The sequence below is a fragment of the Leptosomus discolor genome, chromosome Z (genome assembly GCF_034619465.1).
Source record: "Leptosomus discolor isolate bLepDis1 chromosome Z, bLepDis1.hap2, whole genome shotgun sequence".
NCBI lineage: Eukaryota > Metazoa > Chordata > Aves > Leptosomiformes > Leptosomidae > Leptosomus > Leptosomus discolor.
The window spans coordinates 80,864,161-80,881,124 of NC_141419.1; the positions used below are offsets into that span (position 1 = coordinate 80,864,161).

Here is a 16,964-nt window from a genome sequence, read left to right on the forward strand (position 1 = left end):
CAGCCCCACACTCCCCTCTGTGGACTATTAAATAGGGAATTATCATGGCAAGTGGCTGGGTACAGGCCAATGCTGACAACCTTTGCGTTGTGTCACCAGCAGATATACCCTGACTGAGCATTGTTCACCCCTCTCCCCTGCACTTCCAGGCAGTGCCTCCTCCCCTGATGTGACTTGTCCCCCACAGAAAGGATCTGAACATAACCCAGAGTACTTTCTCACCATCGTTCAAGTGTTTTCTCACCATCATCATTCAGCAACCATCAATCGCACATACCTTCCAGCACCTACAAGGGTCTGAATGAACAGCCTTCCCATCACCGACCTCTCTTCTGGGCTCGTCTTCCATTTAGACAGGAGAGCCACAGCCCCTTTCAAAATCCTTGCTACTTAAGCCTTATTCTCCTTACTTGGGGTCAAAACCATGGTTTCTGATGATTTCACCTAGGATTAAGATTAGGCTTAGTTTCTTCAGATGCTCTGTACGTCATCCCCATCTCAGTAATATGCCAGGGAGTGAAGACACATGATGGCTGCCTCTTGCAGCTGTAATGAAGCTGGGGCATTTTAGCAGATGTAACTCATTTCGCTTGTTTGGCATTGCCTGTGTTGTTACACTTTGCTGCCGTAGCATGCTGGTGTGCTTAACGCTTTTCACATTATTGAATAATTTAGCACCTCATTTCACTGGTGGGTCTTGGCCTTCCAGTTGGTCACATCCTGGTTTGTTCCCAGGATGTCTTCTGGAGTGCACTATTTCCCCCCCCCCGCTCAAAATTAAGCCTAGGTGATATTTGTGGATCATTATCTTCAGAGACTACCTTCTGGATGGGTTAAACCTTCAACACCATCCCAACAGGCCCCCAGTGCTCCCAGTACCCTCATGTTCCATCCTTGGTCGTGCAACCTCAGTCTTGTGCTCTAAAAATATCCACTATAGCACCCTGTACCACAACCCTCATATTTCATCAGGCAACTGAACAAGAAGAAAAAAATTAAAAAAAGAAAAAAAGTGTGATAATTCAGGGCCACAGAGCGCCAGAGAGGAGCCCCAGCCAAAGGCTATGCAGGGCAGTCAGCCTTGAACAGCTTGAGTATGAGCCAGTCCATCGCATTGCGGGGCCAGCGATCGTTCCCTGGGACTGATGCCTTCATTAATGTTCCTGTAGCCATGTACTAGTGAAGTGTTTCTCACAGGCCAAGGGGCCTCTTGCTCTTGGGAAGGCTGGGTGTGCATGTGGATGTGTACGCATTTGCAGAACTGCTTTCTGCAGTTGTGGCTTTCTACAGGATACTAGTGGGTGGTTCAAAAAATATAATAAGGATATTATTATATATATATGATTTGATTTTTTTCATCTGAAATAAGCCCCTGGTAAATTTATATTTACTTGGCAGCAAAGATATAAAACTTGGTTTGGCAGTTGCATTTAAGAAAACACTAAGAACTCAAGGGAAAAAATATCTCCTGGCTGAGTAGCGTGAACTAATGCTGAGAAATGGGGCTCTATGAATCTGAATTCAAACCAGTTTTTCAGAGCTACTTACCCAGTCTCCTTCTACTGTTGGCCAACTGACAAAAATTCAATATTTTTCTTTTAGTGAATGAAAAGCATAGTCAGAAACAGCCATTGGGTCAGGATCATATGCAAAAGCTCCTCTTGTGCTTTTGTTTCCTAATTGCTCTTGGAAGGATTTTTCGGACTGGGCTGACGCAGTTGTGTGTGTGAATTTCCTGGCAAATAAGGAAGGGGACTGTGTCCAAAAGACATTTAGGAGTGTGAATTCACAGCCTTTCCATGTCTAATCAAGGAGAGTAAACCATTAGCCACATGTTCTCCATTTCCATCATATTTTTTCACACTTAAACAAAAACATGCCAAAGAAAAGGTGCTACATTTTTTAATGCCCCCAAATAGGGACCACGGGAGTCCGTTAAATGCTGTGGTCATTTCCAGCATACAAATCAATTTTCCTCATGGTGGTGAGGTGGTGAATAATGCCTGGTTTGTTTAAAGGAGCATGACTGATTTTGGATGAAGGATCCTGTCACTTTGGCATTTTTAGTTTTATTTATTGCACGCAACCGTATAAATCCTGGTACTGGTCTCAGTGCCAGGCTTACTAGTGGAAAAGCTGAAAGGACCACATAACTCCTGGTGCAGCAAAGAGGTTCTTCTTCTGCAAGGCATTTGCTGGACTCCTGAAAAATTATTTTTAATAACATGGCAGAGAAGGATTTCATCAATTGGCATCTACTGGCTTTATTTTTTCTTCCATTTTGCCTGTGTCAAGATGAATACATGGAGGTGAGCAGAAGATCTTATAAACCAGTGGCCAAAGTATTGCAAAGTCACCACCAGACTGGCCATAAAGGTTCCAGAAGCAGGGAAATATTGAAACAGCGGAGCCAACTTATAGAGTGGACTGTTGATAATAGCACTTCTACAGACCAAAAAGTCCTGAGACCAGAGGTAGATGATGTAGAACTGACTACCTCAGATAGAGTCCAGGTACTCTGAATTAATCTTCTAAAGATATCTTTAAAGCTAATGAGATTTTTTTTTTTTTTTTTTGCTAAGATTATTAGTGATATATTTATGAAATTACTTTTATTAAAGCAGTGTATTGGTCTGTATCCTGCTGGGTTGCTTTACAGGATCTTTTAATGAGCTGGTAGAACCAGCAGTGGTTGGGGACACTGGTTTTCACATAGACAGCAGCACTTTGTTTTGCTGAAACTGTGATTCTGTGCAATCATGTATTCTGATATACAGCCTCTTAATTACTTCAAGGGATTACTTGTTCAATATATTAAAGTATTAGATTATGTTAACTCATTTGGATGTGAAGAAAAATTATGGAATTTATAGAGGTATATGGAAAAATACAATTAGCAGAGCATAACTTTGCTTGAAAATTATGTATATAAAGTATATTTTTTGAGCTTGAGACAAACAATGAAATTCTGAGTGTTCAAAATTTTTGTTCTAAGGAATAGCTTGGAAAAAACAGATACTAATGTAATGAGTAGATTTAATAATATATATCAAGTTGACAGTTTCAGAGGAAAAAAGACTCTGAATGAAACTAAATCATCTGTAATATCTACATTTTAAACTGGGAATCTTTTTATGCCTCCTACATGGTATTTTAGACATTGTAGTCATTAGCTCGCAGCAAAAGGAAAATGGCATAATTTGATTATACATAAGATATTGCAGTCCAAATGTAAAAGTAAAAATGTGAAGGGCAGAAAATGAAACTCTTCCTAGCACTAGGCAAAACAAAATTCCACTCAATTTTTTTGTTGATTGATATTCTTTAGAAACAAGGACATGAGTGTTTTGTTCCTATGGCTGATGATAGAAATGTTAGAGTCCTGTATAGTTCACCTGTTATCATTTGGGTTTTTTAAAACTCTTTCAGGTCAAACTATGATATTTTGAATTCAAAAAATCATGGACATGCAGACAAGTATTGAATGACAACCTACTTCATGATAAGCACAGGAGAGATTTGATTTTAATCCTGTCCTAGGCTTGAAGAACTGAAACACATCCCAGTATGGGAATAGGTTTAATACACCATTATATTCCCTGTATTTAAATTTTACAGTGTTTTGCATTTCATATTTCTTGGGCAGGACTTATATGTTCCTCCAATACACTCAGCAAAATAGATATTTAACTGTACGTATGTTAAATTGCACTTGAAGTATATAGACAGTGTAAACCGTCAGGTATATAGTCCAGTGAGCCAGCTAGTGTGTGTGTACCTCTTTACTGCAGAGAACTGTGCAGCTGCATGCTACAGACCATGTATTACTGGTACTTAAAGAAGATTCCCCTTTAACTCAACATAATTTCAGAAAATGCAGGTTTTAATACAAAAATACCACTTTTTTAGTGGCCAAACTCTCCCTCACAGAAAGTGTCACTGTGTTTGGGCTGCATGTGTCTCACATGTTTAATGCAACATGTTTGGAGTTGCCTGCTGGGGTAAAAGGCTGTGACATTAAAACTGAGCTCAGCAAGTCTGAGTAGAGCTGATGGCAGTCATTTACCTACCAGACCGTCTTTAACAAGCAATCTTTGCTGGGGAAATGATGCAATTTTTGGCTTACTGAAATTAAATGGAGCACTAGCAGATGCATGACAGGGATAATCCATCACAGAGTGGCTGACGCAATAGGTATTTTCCGCCTCCAGACTCCAGGGATTTCCAGGCAGAGGAAGAACAAAGGTGGCATGGATATGTTTTAATTCACGTCAAAACTTTTTCTTCCCCTTGAGCCATCTGAAAGCTGTTTCATGCCTAAGTCCCTACTTTCTTGGTTACCTTAGCTCTGCCTGGAGAATTTCACCCTCTTGCTAAAGGGTTTCAACGGTCCCATTCCCTGTTGTGGAGTAGAAACAACAGCATTTTTCTTTGCTGCATGGTGTACAAGGCCTATTTCCACACTGCTGGTAACGTAGGTAAAATACAATGTGCATTTTCCAAGCACAAGAGCTCTTAGTGACTGGGGACAGCCATGCTAGACACATTGTCTTCAGATTGCTCTTTGAAAACCTTCAGGTACCTCTCAACCTACTGATGTTTTACCATGAATTTTGGCAATTTTGGTTTGTTTAATTCTTTGCTAGAGAACAGGCATGGAGGGCCATACTGCCCACAAAGACATACTATTTTGCATTCAGAAAAGGAGCCACAAACGGTAGACGTACATTACTCATCTTCTGCGTTGTTTTAGATAATATAACAGAAACCTGTAAAATTAATCAGGAAGTGAAAAAGGGCTGGGTCTCCAATTGTGATTCTTTCACAGCTTTAAGTTAAGGGAATTTTATAGACCATCTGTTGCCTAGAACTGCTTCCTACATATTAATCATAGGAAATTCAGCAAATAGCCTCAGAAATATTTCCAGTTTTCTATCTGTATTAGGATATCAATGTGGCAGATGCATTTCACAAGCTCCTAAATCATATTCATGTTCTAAAGCAATGCCAAATATTTATTGCACAATAAAACTATGTGCAAATGGCTGCATAGGACACCTTTGGCATGTAGGTTGTAATTAATCTTTGTACCATTAGAGTGTAATTTTACTTTAGGAACAGGTTTTCCCTTTAAATGTACTTTTCAAGAAGTTCTCTGTTTTTAGAGATTAAAAGAGTATCCTGAATATTCATTTTTCTTGGCAGCTGACTGTGAACATTTTTTTCCTCCTAGTCAAAGGATCAGTAAAGATAATAAGTCAATACTGTTTTATGACTTGCATAAGTAGTTATTTTGAAGTCAGTAGAACTGTTCTCATACAACCAGACTGGCAGGACTTGCCTCATTTCACATGTAATAACCTGCTGAAGTTTTCAAGAGTTAAGGCCAAATAGCATTTGGTTTTGACCAGCACTAGTATTTATTTCATGCTAACATAGCTGGTTAGCTAATAATGTTGTTCAGGATTTCAGTGCATTGGGTAAAAAAAAAATTTGTACCTGCACAGAGAGAGTCTCACATGCAGTCCAGTTTGCTGGATTCAAACCTTCCCTTACCTGCAGTCCACGGCTCTAAGTCTTTGGATATTTCTAGGCTGATACGACTTATTTGCTCTTGGCAGGTGTGTATGCAGTTTGCCTCCTCATTTAAGGTGAATATGAAGCACTATCAAAAAAGAGATGGAGATTTTAATTTCAGTGCAACACTCAATGTTAGCATTTCAGATGGTGCAAAATGCTTGTGCAAATCCAGTTCTCTTGTACGTGGCTCCCCTTCAAGGACTGAAAATGAGCTGAAAGCAGGGCTACTTCTTCTCTCATACTAGGAAAGCTTTAAACAGTGTGTCTGGTGGTTGTCAGTTATGTTCTTCCAAACAACTGGGAGGGGTAAAACACCAAGAAAGATACAAACAGGTTCTCCAGGAACAGACAGTCCAATAAGCACAACTAATTTTTCTTATAAAGTATAGATCTTATCCAGAATTAAGGTAAAAATTGAGTATTGACCAAAATCCCATAAATATGAAGCCCTTCTGTCCACTGGCAAGTCTTAATATTTCCATAACTCTTTGAATATGAAGAATATTTGTTGAGCTGTCAGGTCAGCATTTATTCCCATGGTAGCTCCACTGTTGGTGGTTCCAGCTGGAGAGGGCATGTGGATGTCCCATTGGAGGAGTTGCAGTATTTTGGTGGCATGAAAGGGGGTTTTCTATATCCACAAACAGGAACTCCCAAGCCTCTTGAAATTAATGAATTCTGGAGGTGTGCTTGGTATCATTCAAAACACAGGCAGAAAGCTTTAGTGTTTCAGATAAAGCCAGCTGATGACCAAGGGCAGGAACACAGCACATCTATATGTTTATTTGGCAGCACCCATCCCACCAGAGGCTCGTTTGCTGCCACTAAACCAATAGGTCTGCATTAGGCAAGTAATTTGAGGACGACAAAGATGAGTGGAAACAAAGGGAAAGAAGACAAATAGTAGAATGATTAGAGAAAAGTAGCAGTCGGATTGGTGTAACTATTCCCCTCCAGCATTAAAGAACTGCAAATTTACACCTCAGGATCACAGCAAAGAATGTAGGGAAAAAGAAACAAAGAGGGAAAAATGAGAAGGAGGTAGAGAAACAAAATCAAGCCCTGGACCTCTACCTCAACTGACCCATTGGAAGATTTGTGACCGCTAAATTATTGCAAAAGCCTAGTTATGAAATCCAGCCAGGATCAAATTAGACTCCATTATTATAAATACAATAACATGGGAAAGAAAAGCACTGAAACAAAACTATTATCAAACTATTATCAAACTATTATCAAACTATTATCGCAGTAGCTGAGCTGTGTATAATAAACTCATTAGTTTATTTATGCTGCTATATTAGTTTCAGCATATAAACAGGTTTTCATAGCTACACACCCACAACTACAAATAATCAAATGCCCCTAACACCAGGTGTTGTGGTCAGTTCAAATTTTTATCACCTATCTTGGCATTCTTTTAGGCTCTCACAGCTTTAGCAGCCTGTAAATATGCACATCTGTGGCCATGAACAGGAATATGCTGCACGCACATTTTCTAACATCTCCTTCAGGCAGTCCAACACAGTTTTCTTTGTTTCATGGAGGATAGTTCATTGCTGAAGGTCAAATGAAGTCCCTTGTGTGTCTTACCACTTGTAGTACATAGGCTTGTTTGTCAACAAAGGTCAGCCGAAATGTGGGATCAGCAAAAAGCGGGATAGGAACGCAACTAACTTTCATTACTTGGTATTATTTTATTTTCGAAACCCTCATTATTTGACAGGATGAGTTATTTTTTTAATATTTATATAGCTCTTAGAACACTTGAAGAGCTATTCCTTAAATCTTCCAAAAATAACATCTTTAGGGACGACCCAAGAATGGGAGATTTCAGCCCAGATAAGAAGTGTTTTGAAAACTTGCCAAATGTATAAACAGAGAATATATAATGAAGACCCTGTAACCAACATGCATATGATTGATGCCCTGCATGAATGAGCTATTTAAAATGTATTTTTCTGCATTTAGCCCCCACAAACTGGACCACAGAATCCAGACTGTAGCTCCTGCTGCCGTGGTGACTTTGGAGTTCGACTCTACCAAGGGCCCCCAGGACCTCCTGGGCCTCCTGGGATGCCAGGTAAAGATGAAGTCTCATTCATTTTTTTGATCAGTCTAATTACAGGCTATAAATTACCGGCTATTCTATGAAATAGCAGAGAATGGTCCAAACATCAGTATTTGGGGACAGATTCAGGAAAAAGTTTTTCTGTAATTTCTGGGGAGACATAGATTTTCAATTAGACTCAAGTCTTTTCTAGTGAAAACCCATTTGTTATTAAAATTCGTCTCTCACATATTCATACTGAAAGTAATCTCATTGCATTTCCAGGGCAAATTGGTTTCTCTTCTTAAAGCAGCATGAAGCTTCCATTAAAGTTGAACAAACTGGTTCCCTGGAGTTGATTATTGCAGTCACCTTGAATATCCAGCTATGCTATTGTGTACTGTATTCAGGAGCTTTTTTTCATCTGGCATACTGCTAGCCAGTATTTCACAGAGGCACATGTCCTTCTGTTCTCTCATAGAAATTTCTTTTCCTTCTTTCTTCTTGTCTTCCATAATAAAAAGTACTTTCTTTTTTTTTTCCATTAAAATGCACACAGAAGAGCAAGATACACAAGAAAAGGGCATACTTTGATCTGATAATTGGCGTGGAAAAAGAAGAACCTAGAGAAGGGAAAAAGGCAGTTAGTTGCATGTTGGTATAAGTTTGTTACAGCAGCTGCTTTCAGGGATTTGAAAATCACCGTTCCTAAAGCAGACATATAATGCAAACATGTCACTGACTGACAGATTTGTCTTATCTTCAAAAGATTACCTCTTATGTTATCATAATAAAAAAGCAATTTCATAATCCTTCTGTCTCACAAATGTACTGACAGTAACAGACATGACAGGTAACCACACACACAAAAACTAATGTAGTGATTTTTGGCAGAAAGAGTTTACAGTTAAATCTGACTGTTATGAAGTTAAATCTGAGTGAATGAAGTGTTTCAAGAACTGTCTTCAGTTGGCAAAATCCTGAAATAAATGGTTACCTTGACCTTTGGCAAAACAAAGTAATAGGCATATTTTGTATTAGCCTGCTGTGAACTGCTGCTGCATCAACCCTTTACAAAAATACCATTGACCATTACAGAAGAGAAATGTAATGGTGAAGCTTCTTGTGCAGAGATATTAATTATGATTAATACATTGTTGGCTTCTTAGAAGCAGGACATGATTTTGTATTAGACCCTCACTTTCAAGGCTGCAGTGGACATAATGGGACACAGCCCAGCCCCAGCTTTGCCCTTTCCTCACATGAGGATGTATCTCAGTCACACTTTCTTGCCACTGCAGGATGCCACAAACATATGGTCAACAGCAACCTTCTGCACCCTGCAGTTTCTCTGTCTCCTTCATCTGCTGCATTTCATATCGTTGTGCCCGTAAGGGGAACAACAGCTGCTTTTCCCTTGATTGAACCAAATGTCACTTGCAAACTTCTGTTCTGAACTGATAAAGAAGTTGTTTTGGCTTTGCATGAAGGATCATTCTTGTTTCTAAGTTACTGATTTCTCTATCCAAACAAAAATTTGCCTAATTTCTTCCACCATTTAGCCTCCTTGTTTGAAGTAAATATTTTGCTCAATACAAAGCCTCTGAAGAGTCACTTAATCATTAGATTTGATCTCACACACCATTCTTCCTGTAAATTCATAACCAGAGTGACTAATCAGAGAACAAGCACAGTGGCAAAGAATCTAATTTCAAATCAGGTAGAATTAGAACAATGATGACACTAATTAATCCCCTGAGTAATTAATTGAAAGGTCAGGCTTTTGCTTCAGGTAGGCATAATAATTGCTCAGTGATTCTAACCATCTTTAAAATGTTGTCAGTTGCATAGGTGTTTGCTCAGTAATTTCCTCAGTAAATATCAGGAAGTAACACTGTAGATGCAGGAATATGTTTTTATAATGACCCTTTTTGCAAGAAGCAATCTTAGAAAAGCTTAATTATAAAAATTTTGTCTTTCTTTAAATCTGGGAACATGCAATCAATCAAAGCTAGCCAGCCAGCACCCTGAGAATACACACTCTCCCATTTTTGGATCAGATGGGTCATTTAGCTAGTTTAAGGCTACAGCCATACTTCACTTGTGTAGACATGTTTCAAAGACAGCAAAACGTTATTCAAAATTGTCTTATCCTCTCTTAATTAGCCTAAATTAGCAGGAAATAAGTTTTACACAAAAGAAAAAGCAGGACTGCTCATACAGGCCAGCTGGTATGCGTCACTAGGCAGTGGCTTTCACTTTCATTGGGCCTCATGTTCTCTGAGGTGTTGTCTTTGCAGGTTTCCCCAACAATGCAATGAGTGGAGACATTAGCAGTTGATACAGCAACACGAAGACAGCATGAGAGTTAACTCTTAAACATCAACTGACGTCCTTCTGGAAACTTGCTTATCAACACCTTCATCTTCCGCTTAACCACACAGCTGTTTCTTCTCTATCACGGCTCAAGCTGGGTTATACAGTACTGAAAAGTCCATGTGTTGCAAGGCAGTGGAAAAGGACCCTGTCACAGTTATATGTTAAAATAATATTATATGAGATTATTTAAGTTAAATAGAAAGTTCTGTCTCCTTTAAGGAAACCATGGAAACAATGGAAATAATGGAGCAACTGGCCAGGAAGGAGCCAAAGGTGAGAAAGGAGACAAAGGAGATATGGGACCAAGGGGAGAGCGAGGCCATCATGGACCCAAAGGCGAGAAGGGTTACCCTGGGATTCCTCCAGAGCTACAGGTACAAAATCTCTGGCTTGTGTTGGTTGCAGCAGTCCTCAGGTTATGGTTTTCTTCTCTGAAAAACAGCACCTAACTACTGTAAGATACTTAAAAAGCAAATTCCCCTGTAAATTAACATAGTGAGAGACATATATAGCCCTTGTCGTGACTGACAAATATGCTCTGACAGATCTTCCTGGAAAAGAAAGAAATCAGGGCTTAGTCTTTCTTTAGAGTAAGAATCCAGCTGAGAAAAGGGCAGGAAGAAACATGTATGGTTCCCTTTTAGGGCAGAAAGCCAGTATCTGGGTCATTAAAGGAGAATAGTGGGGACTATAATTTTTCTATCCAGCTGTATCACATACGTAACTGTGCTTTCTATGGCAGATGAAAAGAGTAAAGGAGTCACTCAGGCCCATGGTTCTCAGGTCAGTCAGGCTTTGTGAGATTCTCAGAAGCCTATGTATCCAGCTCCTCAAAGTATGGGGTCAAAACCTCTGAGTGCAGACAGAAGTCCTCTGGTTTTGAAAAACATGCCTCAGTAGCTATCTGCGGTTTTATATGTCTAGATACCTCAAATATGTGGAGAAGCATGTATGAACTACCCAAAAGCCAGATGAGTGTTAAAACATGGGTTCAAGCCTGAGCTGATAAGTTCTGCTGAGAGATGGGGTATGTTTGTTTGGGCTCAACACCGTGTTAGCATAGTCACATACCTTTTGGATTAGAGCTTCTTCATGTCCCAGGAATCTGGCAGAAGGTGGAAAGCTTAAGTATATGTAGTGGAGACATGGTGTAGTCCAGTTCTTAAGGCATACAAAAGTAAATGGGTCTTGGATAACTAAGATCCTTGGTTGCTGTTGCAAAGGGGATTTAAAAGAGTTGTCCACACTGTATGCTGCAGTGTAGCAATACGTGAACAGTTCATCTGCAGTAGCAGGAAAACTTGACTATCTCTGTGATGTAGCACAGCCAAGGTGCTAAAGGCAAGATTTAGATGCATGGCAAGGCTTTGAGATGTATCCTTCCTGCCACTGTGGAAGGGGCTTCTTCAACCAGCCCCATGTGGGAGAATCCTAAAGCACTTCAGATGGCACTATGAGCATGGGCAAGTGATTGCAGTCAGATTCAGTTCCAGACAGCCTACATGTAAGTGACGCATCTAAGCTTCCATTACAGTTACTGAGGATCTAGAAGAGAAACTCAGCTTAATCTAACAGTCACTGCTGCTTTTGGGCAAAGGAGCAACCAGACACCACAGAGCACACAGGTCTCCTGAAACCGCAAGGGAGTCTATATCTCACTCACACGTACGCACTTTAATGGAAGTGTCTTAGTCTTGATCTGATTCTTATCCCCCAAACCAAGTTCACCACAGAAGGGACAAACTGGGATGTAGCAAACACGCAAAAAAAAAAACCAACCCACTTCTAAACACTGCAGCTGTGTGGAAAACTGAAGTTCTGATCTGTTTACAGGTGTACACCTTTTCACTGAAGGACACTCTTTCCCAATAACAGTCATTCATATATGTTTTATATCCTCATAAAAGGCATGCAATTTAACAGCAAAATCAACAGTACAACCAATGTGTGCAGTATGGGAATATGGTGTTGGATTTCTTGGCATTGTGCATGTTTGGATTGTCCGCCCTAGGTTGCATGAGGATGGGATAATTGCACAGAATAAAATTCACAATGAAAATAGTTTCCAAAATTACTGGACTTTTGAAATAAAGCAGTATTATTTAAGTATTCTTAAAGAATTAACTGGAATTGACAGTGTCTTAAAAACATATTGTAATTACATTCAACAAAAATCCTTTTGCAAATTTAAAGTAAGCTATCAGCATTTTTTTCTTACATAAATATAGTGGCAGTAATTTAATTAAAACTGAATAATGAAAGAGCTCATACTGCAATACTTATTTCGAAGTAAAATTCCATCACGGTTTTTAACAGATGTGTTTAAAAATTCTTTACACAGTATAGCATATAATTTCTTGTTAACATCATGCTTAAGAATTCTAGAGCAGGGGTCGGTAGAGGAGAAAACACTTTTGAATACAATACTGGTTTAAGTACAGGATTATTTTGAAGGACTTGGCATGTCCACGTTGATCTGCTACTTCAAAATGAGACCTAGGGAGAAAGGACATCTTTTTCAACTTTTCTGATCAGCCCAAGAAAAGTAGCTTGGGGTCAAAGAGAATATGAAATGGAACCTAGACAAAAAGCAATAAATTCCAGCAAGCTGCAATTGCAGCTGCTTTCCTTTAATACATGTTGAACTTTGATGTGATCCTGGCTGAGAAGCAAGAAGCTAACAATTTACCATCATAGAAAATGCATTCACGCAGGGATAAGGAAAATCAGCCCAAGCTCACATCTGGAGCTCCTCAAATTTCTGAGCAGATGGCTAATGATTTCCATTGTTGGATCCAGACTTGCATTTGATTTTGCCTGTTTTGGTTTTGTTCTCATTTGGATCTGAAATCAAAAGAAGTTTGGGGTGGTTTTTTTAATACCAGTATAGCTGGAATCTCACGAAAAATGTAATTTTTGTGAGGGGCAGTAACAACTGTAATCGAACACTTCTCATCTAAGAAGTTAAGAGACAGAGATAAAATGCCAAGTCACTATGTGGCTTTCTGGCATCGAGGTGCAGCCGTTCTGTCTGTACCCCATTTACTGGCAGTCAAGTGTAGGGATCATAGAGTCACAGAAGAGATAACCCCCGTCCCTGCCCATGGAATTTGGCAGGCTTGTTCCCTGGTATCTTGCTGAGGGTAGTTTGAATTTTCCAGTGTGGGAGATTTTGCACTGCTTTCTAAGAAACATTTTCCACAGCCAGTATGTCTCACTGCAAGAAGTGTAACATGAATTTGAGGCACAGTTTTCACCTTCTTAGTTTCCCCTTTTGGTCTCCACCACCCTCTGTTGTCTTGACTGAGGGTGCAGGGCAACTGGTAAGAGAGAAGCACTGAATGGTGAGTCCCAGCAACTGCACCCCTAGAGGACCTCTAATAAAAATGCTTAATGTATCTCTGAAGGCAGTTAGCAAGAAATACTAATGTGTACAGATTTTACCAAGCCTTATTTATTTCACACATTCAGTTAAAAGTGATATCCAGTCTAAATGCACTGGAGAATATATAAAAAATAATTAAATCACTGTTGTTGGAAACACCATCCATTTCAATAGCAGTTTTCTGTAGCATTGCTCTAGGGAGACTTAAAAATAAGTAAAATCACAAACGAAGGTCCTGACCCTGCAAATGCTTGCCCATACACTTACTTTTACAGTCATGAATAGTCCAATTGAATGTAAGAAGCCTAGTCCTCTTCCAGTTTCGTTCAATGGGAGTTTTGTTACTGGAGTTTAATGGCCTTGGAGCAGGCCCTAGAGGAACATCTCTGTCAGGAAAACAAACAGACAGCAAGTGCAGGAAAAAATCCTGTAGCCGATTCCTCTGCACACCTGCATTTTTTGAACAACTGCCTGAATAAGAATGGCATTTTTGCAGGTCGCGTTCATGGCTTCCATGGCTACTCACTTCAGCAACCAGAACAGCGGGATCATCTTCAGTAGTGTCGAAACCAACGTTGGGAATTTTTTTGATGTCATGACTGGGAGATTTGGTGCTCCAGTGAATGGTGAGTGTTTGCAAAACAAAATAATGCAATTCTGGGAGCTACAGGGAGAAGCGTGGTCAATAATGACAAGAAACTTGTTAACTGCCTTTGCACAAGGCATTGATGACACTCACTCTGCATAGCTCTTGTTTCTTCTTTCATGCCAGTTCATCTGCCAGCTGGCCTGTAGCAGATGTGTGGCTGGAAATGAGGCATTACAGTTTTCCTTCAGTTATTTTTCAGCTACATCAACCCCTCCTCTTACACTGCTGTGGCGCAGGAAGAGCAATGGGAGACAGAGAAGGCAGGACCATAACAAAAAACATGTCTACACAAAGCCTGAAACTACCTTCCTTCACTTGGCCTTTCACACCCTGCCATTCATATACTCACTGCTATGGTAAATTATATTAGATTAAATAAGAGTCAGGTCCTCCAAGCTTGCTGTAGCACATCTTACTGACAGGGGTATGTGTCCTCACAGCTGCTTCCTTTTGAGGTTACTGTATATTTGGAAGTCGATAAACTGGTACCCACAATCATTTAATGACTTTGATGCAAACTCCAAGCTCCCATTGCACGGTCAACAGACTTACTGTTCAGGAAGCAGGAGCTTGTCTTCCCACCTGGGGGAGCCTTGTAGAGCTCATGACACATAACATGGTTGCACTGGCAACACTGGTGGCACCTTTCAGACAGAGAAAGAGCTAAAAAGAAAACGGGTGATGTTCAGGGTGTGTTGTGCAAGAAGAGAAAGTGGTGGCCACATCGTATTGTTCAGGATGCGATATGGCCAGGTGAGCAGCAGTGGGTGCTGCTAAAACCACTCATGCCCTGCCTGACCTGGGTGACATGCTGGCTGTCTGTCTGACTGCCTCTGAGGCCAAGCTGGTCTGGAGGCTGCTCTTCTGGTAGAGGGCAGGAGCAAGAAGGTAAGGAAAAAAGGTGAGAGAGAGGGGTCACTAGACTCAGCCTCTGGGAAATCTCCCTTTTAGTAAGAAGGAAGGGATTAGTGGTCCTGCCATGTTCAAATACAGTCATTGCTCTGGAACAGGATGTGGCTGAACACCTGCCATATGCAGCATAAAAGTCAATCAGATTTTGGCATACTATAAGCAGAAGCAAAATACCCACTGACATCTAGAAGTTAATTTTGGCCTCAGCTGTTATGCTTTCTGACTAAGAGGCACAAGTCTCTAGCATGACTACTTCCCTCTATGAAGCAAATGCTATATTTGGTAATCTTTTCAGGGGTGTATTTCTTCACCTTCAATATGATGAAACATGAAGATGTGGAGGAAGTGTACGTGTACCTAATGCATAACGGTAATACAGTTTTCAGCTTATACAGGTAAGTGAAGGGGCACGCCATTTTAATGCAAAAGACACGCTTGCAGAGATGTGATATCTTGCTAACATTTCAAGAAACGTGAAATTGTTCATTCTTCAAAGAAATTATGTAAGGTAAAATAACCAACAAAGAAAAACCATTGTATTTTGCCCTCCTCAACTTGAAAATGTGGATCATACCAGCCACAGATCCTGCACCTAAAATTCAGCCTTGATCACAAGTTCCTCAAAGCTCAGGTGAAAAGAATTAGCACTGCAAGTCAGCGTTGCAGTCCAGTGGTAACATGCTGTCATTCTACTAAAACATACCTTCATCCTCACTTTGCCTGTCAGAGAAAGGGCATAATGAAGTGCTCAGCAACTAGTTACAGTCTCGTTAAAGGTTAGCAGAGAGCAATTTAGTTTAAAGGTGGAAAGCATTTAAACTGCATTAGTAAGGATGAGTAAGAAGCAAAGGTCCTCCATTTACTGGCTTTGTTATCATTAACACGCTTTGAATAAAAGGTTTCTGAACTCTTTGTGTTAGCTGGAGGATCATCAAGAATAGGATCCGCTTCTAGCTTATCAGCTTCTGTAAGGATCAGGTCAAGAAGCTTGTAGCCAGATGGATGGATATCTGAAAAAAGTATGTTTGAAAAAATATTATTTCTTTAATACTAAGCAGGGGTCTGATGCCAAAACCAAGCTTCTGTCCTGAGCCTGAATAAACAGACACAAAATCTTAGATTGACTACACTGGATTTTAGGCACCTAGATGACAGCAGGTTCATTTAAGCTGTCCAGGTTTCTTCAACAGCCTGTCCCTGAGGCACCGCCAAAGGGTGTTTCATCCCCAGCAGACCTTTCCTGCAAAAGAAAAGGTGCCCAATTTTTTCCCCTGACAAACTGACATCAGAAGAGGCAGCAGGTGGAAGAAAGGGAACCAACACTCCTGCAAAGCCAGCAGGTTGTCCCATATTGAATGTATCTACATTCCAACAAAAGGTCTCAGGATGGAGTGTGCTCTGCCCACTGCCTGTGCCAGGAGCACAGAGGCTCAGGTCACATGAGACTCCTGACATGAAGGCATTTAAAATTCGCTGAGATTAAACCAAGGGAAAAAAAGCATCACAGGAAATCTGGAGTGTTGTGATGAATGAGCAGAGTTTTATTTTAAACAACAAATTTGTTCCTGTGCCCTGGAAAATATATGTAAGCTAAACATCCAGAATTTCAGAAAGGGATGAAATGGTGCAATTAGGTAACGTGGAAAATTTGACTAGGAGATCAAAGGCAGAAAGATGCCAAAATTTCCTCATAAAGCTGAAAAGATGTTGGCAAGTCTTTCAAGGAAGTTTTACTCAGGACAAGCTCAGAACAATGTGCTTTCTTGGATTCTTTTTTTTTTTTTTAAAGTTGTTTGCTTGATCATTGTTGAGAAACAAAAAGCTGACTTGTTAAAATATTCATCCTTAGCTATGAATCAAAAGGGAAAGCAGACACTTCAGGAAACAGTGCAGTCCTAAAGCTTGCTAAGGGAGATGAAGTTTGGCTGCGAATGGGAAACGGAGCCCTCCATGGGGACCATCAACGCTTCTCCACCTTTGCTGGGTTTCTTCTTTTTGAAACCAAGTAA

General features: G+C 40.1%; 1 protein-coding gene across 1 annotated transcript; it reads left to right on the forward strand.

The window, feature by feature from the left end:
- Positions 1–2,225: 2,225 nt before the first annotated feature.
- C1QTNF3 (C1q and TNF related 3) lies at positions 2,226–16,964 on the forward strand. Its single transcript, XM_009951390.2, has 6 exons — positions 2,226–2,513; positions 7,552–7,663; positions 10,229–10,383; positions 13,891–14,020; positions 15,251–15,350; positions 16,805–16,964. Exons 1-6 carry the CDS (start codon positions 2,226–2,228, stop codon positions 16,962–16,964), a joined length of 945 nt encoding a protein of 314 aa, XP_009949692.1.

Excerpts from the sequence above, each read along its gene's own strand:
- C1QTNF3 (XM_009951390.2), top strand. The coding sequence starts at position 2,226 with ATGGCAGAGAAGGATTTCATCAATTGGCATCTACTGGCTTTATTTTTT. Across the intron at positions 14,021-15,250 it reads ATTTGGTGCTCCAGTGAATG|GGGTGTATTTCTTCACCTTC; the intron begins GTGAGTGTTTGC and ends TAATCTTTTCAG. Across the intron at positions 15,351-16,804 it reads ACAGTTTTCAGCTTATACAG|CTATGAATCAAAAGGGAAAG; the intron begins GTAAGTGAAGGG and ends ATTCATCCTTAG.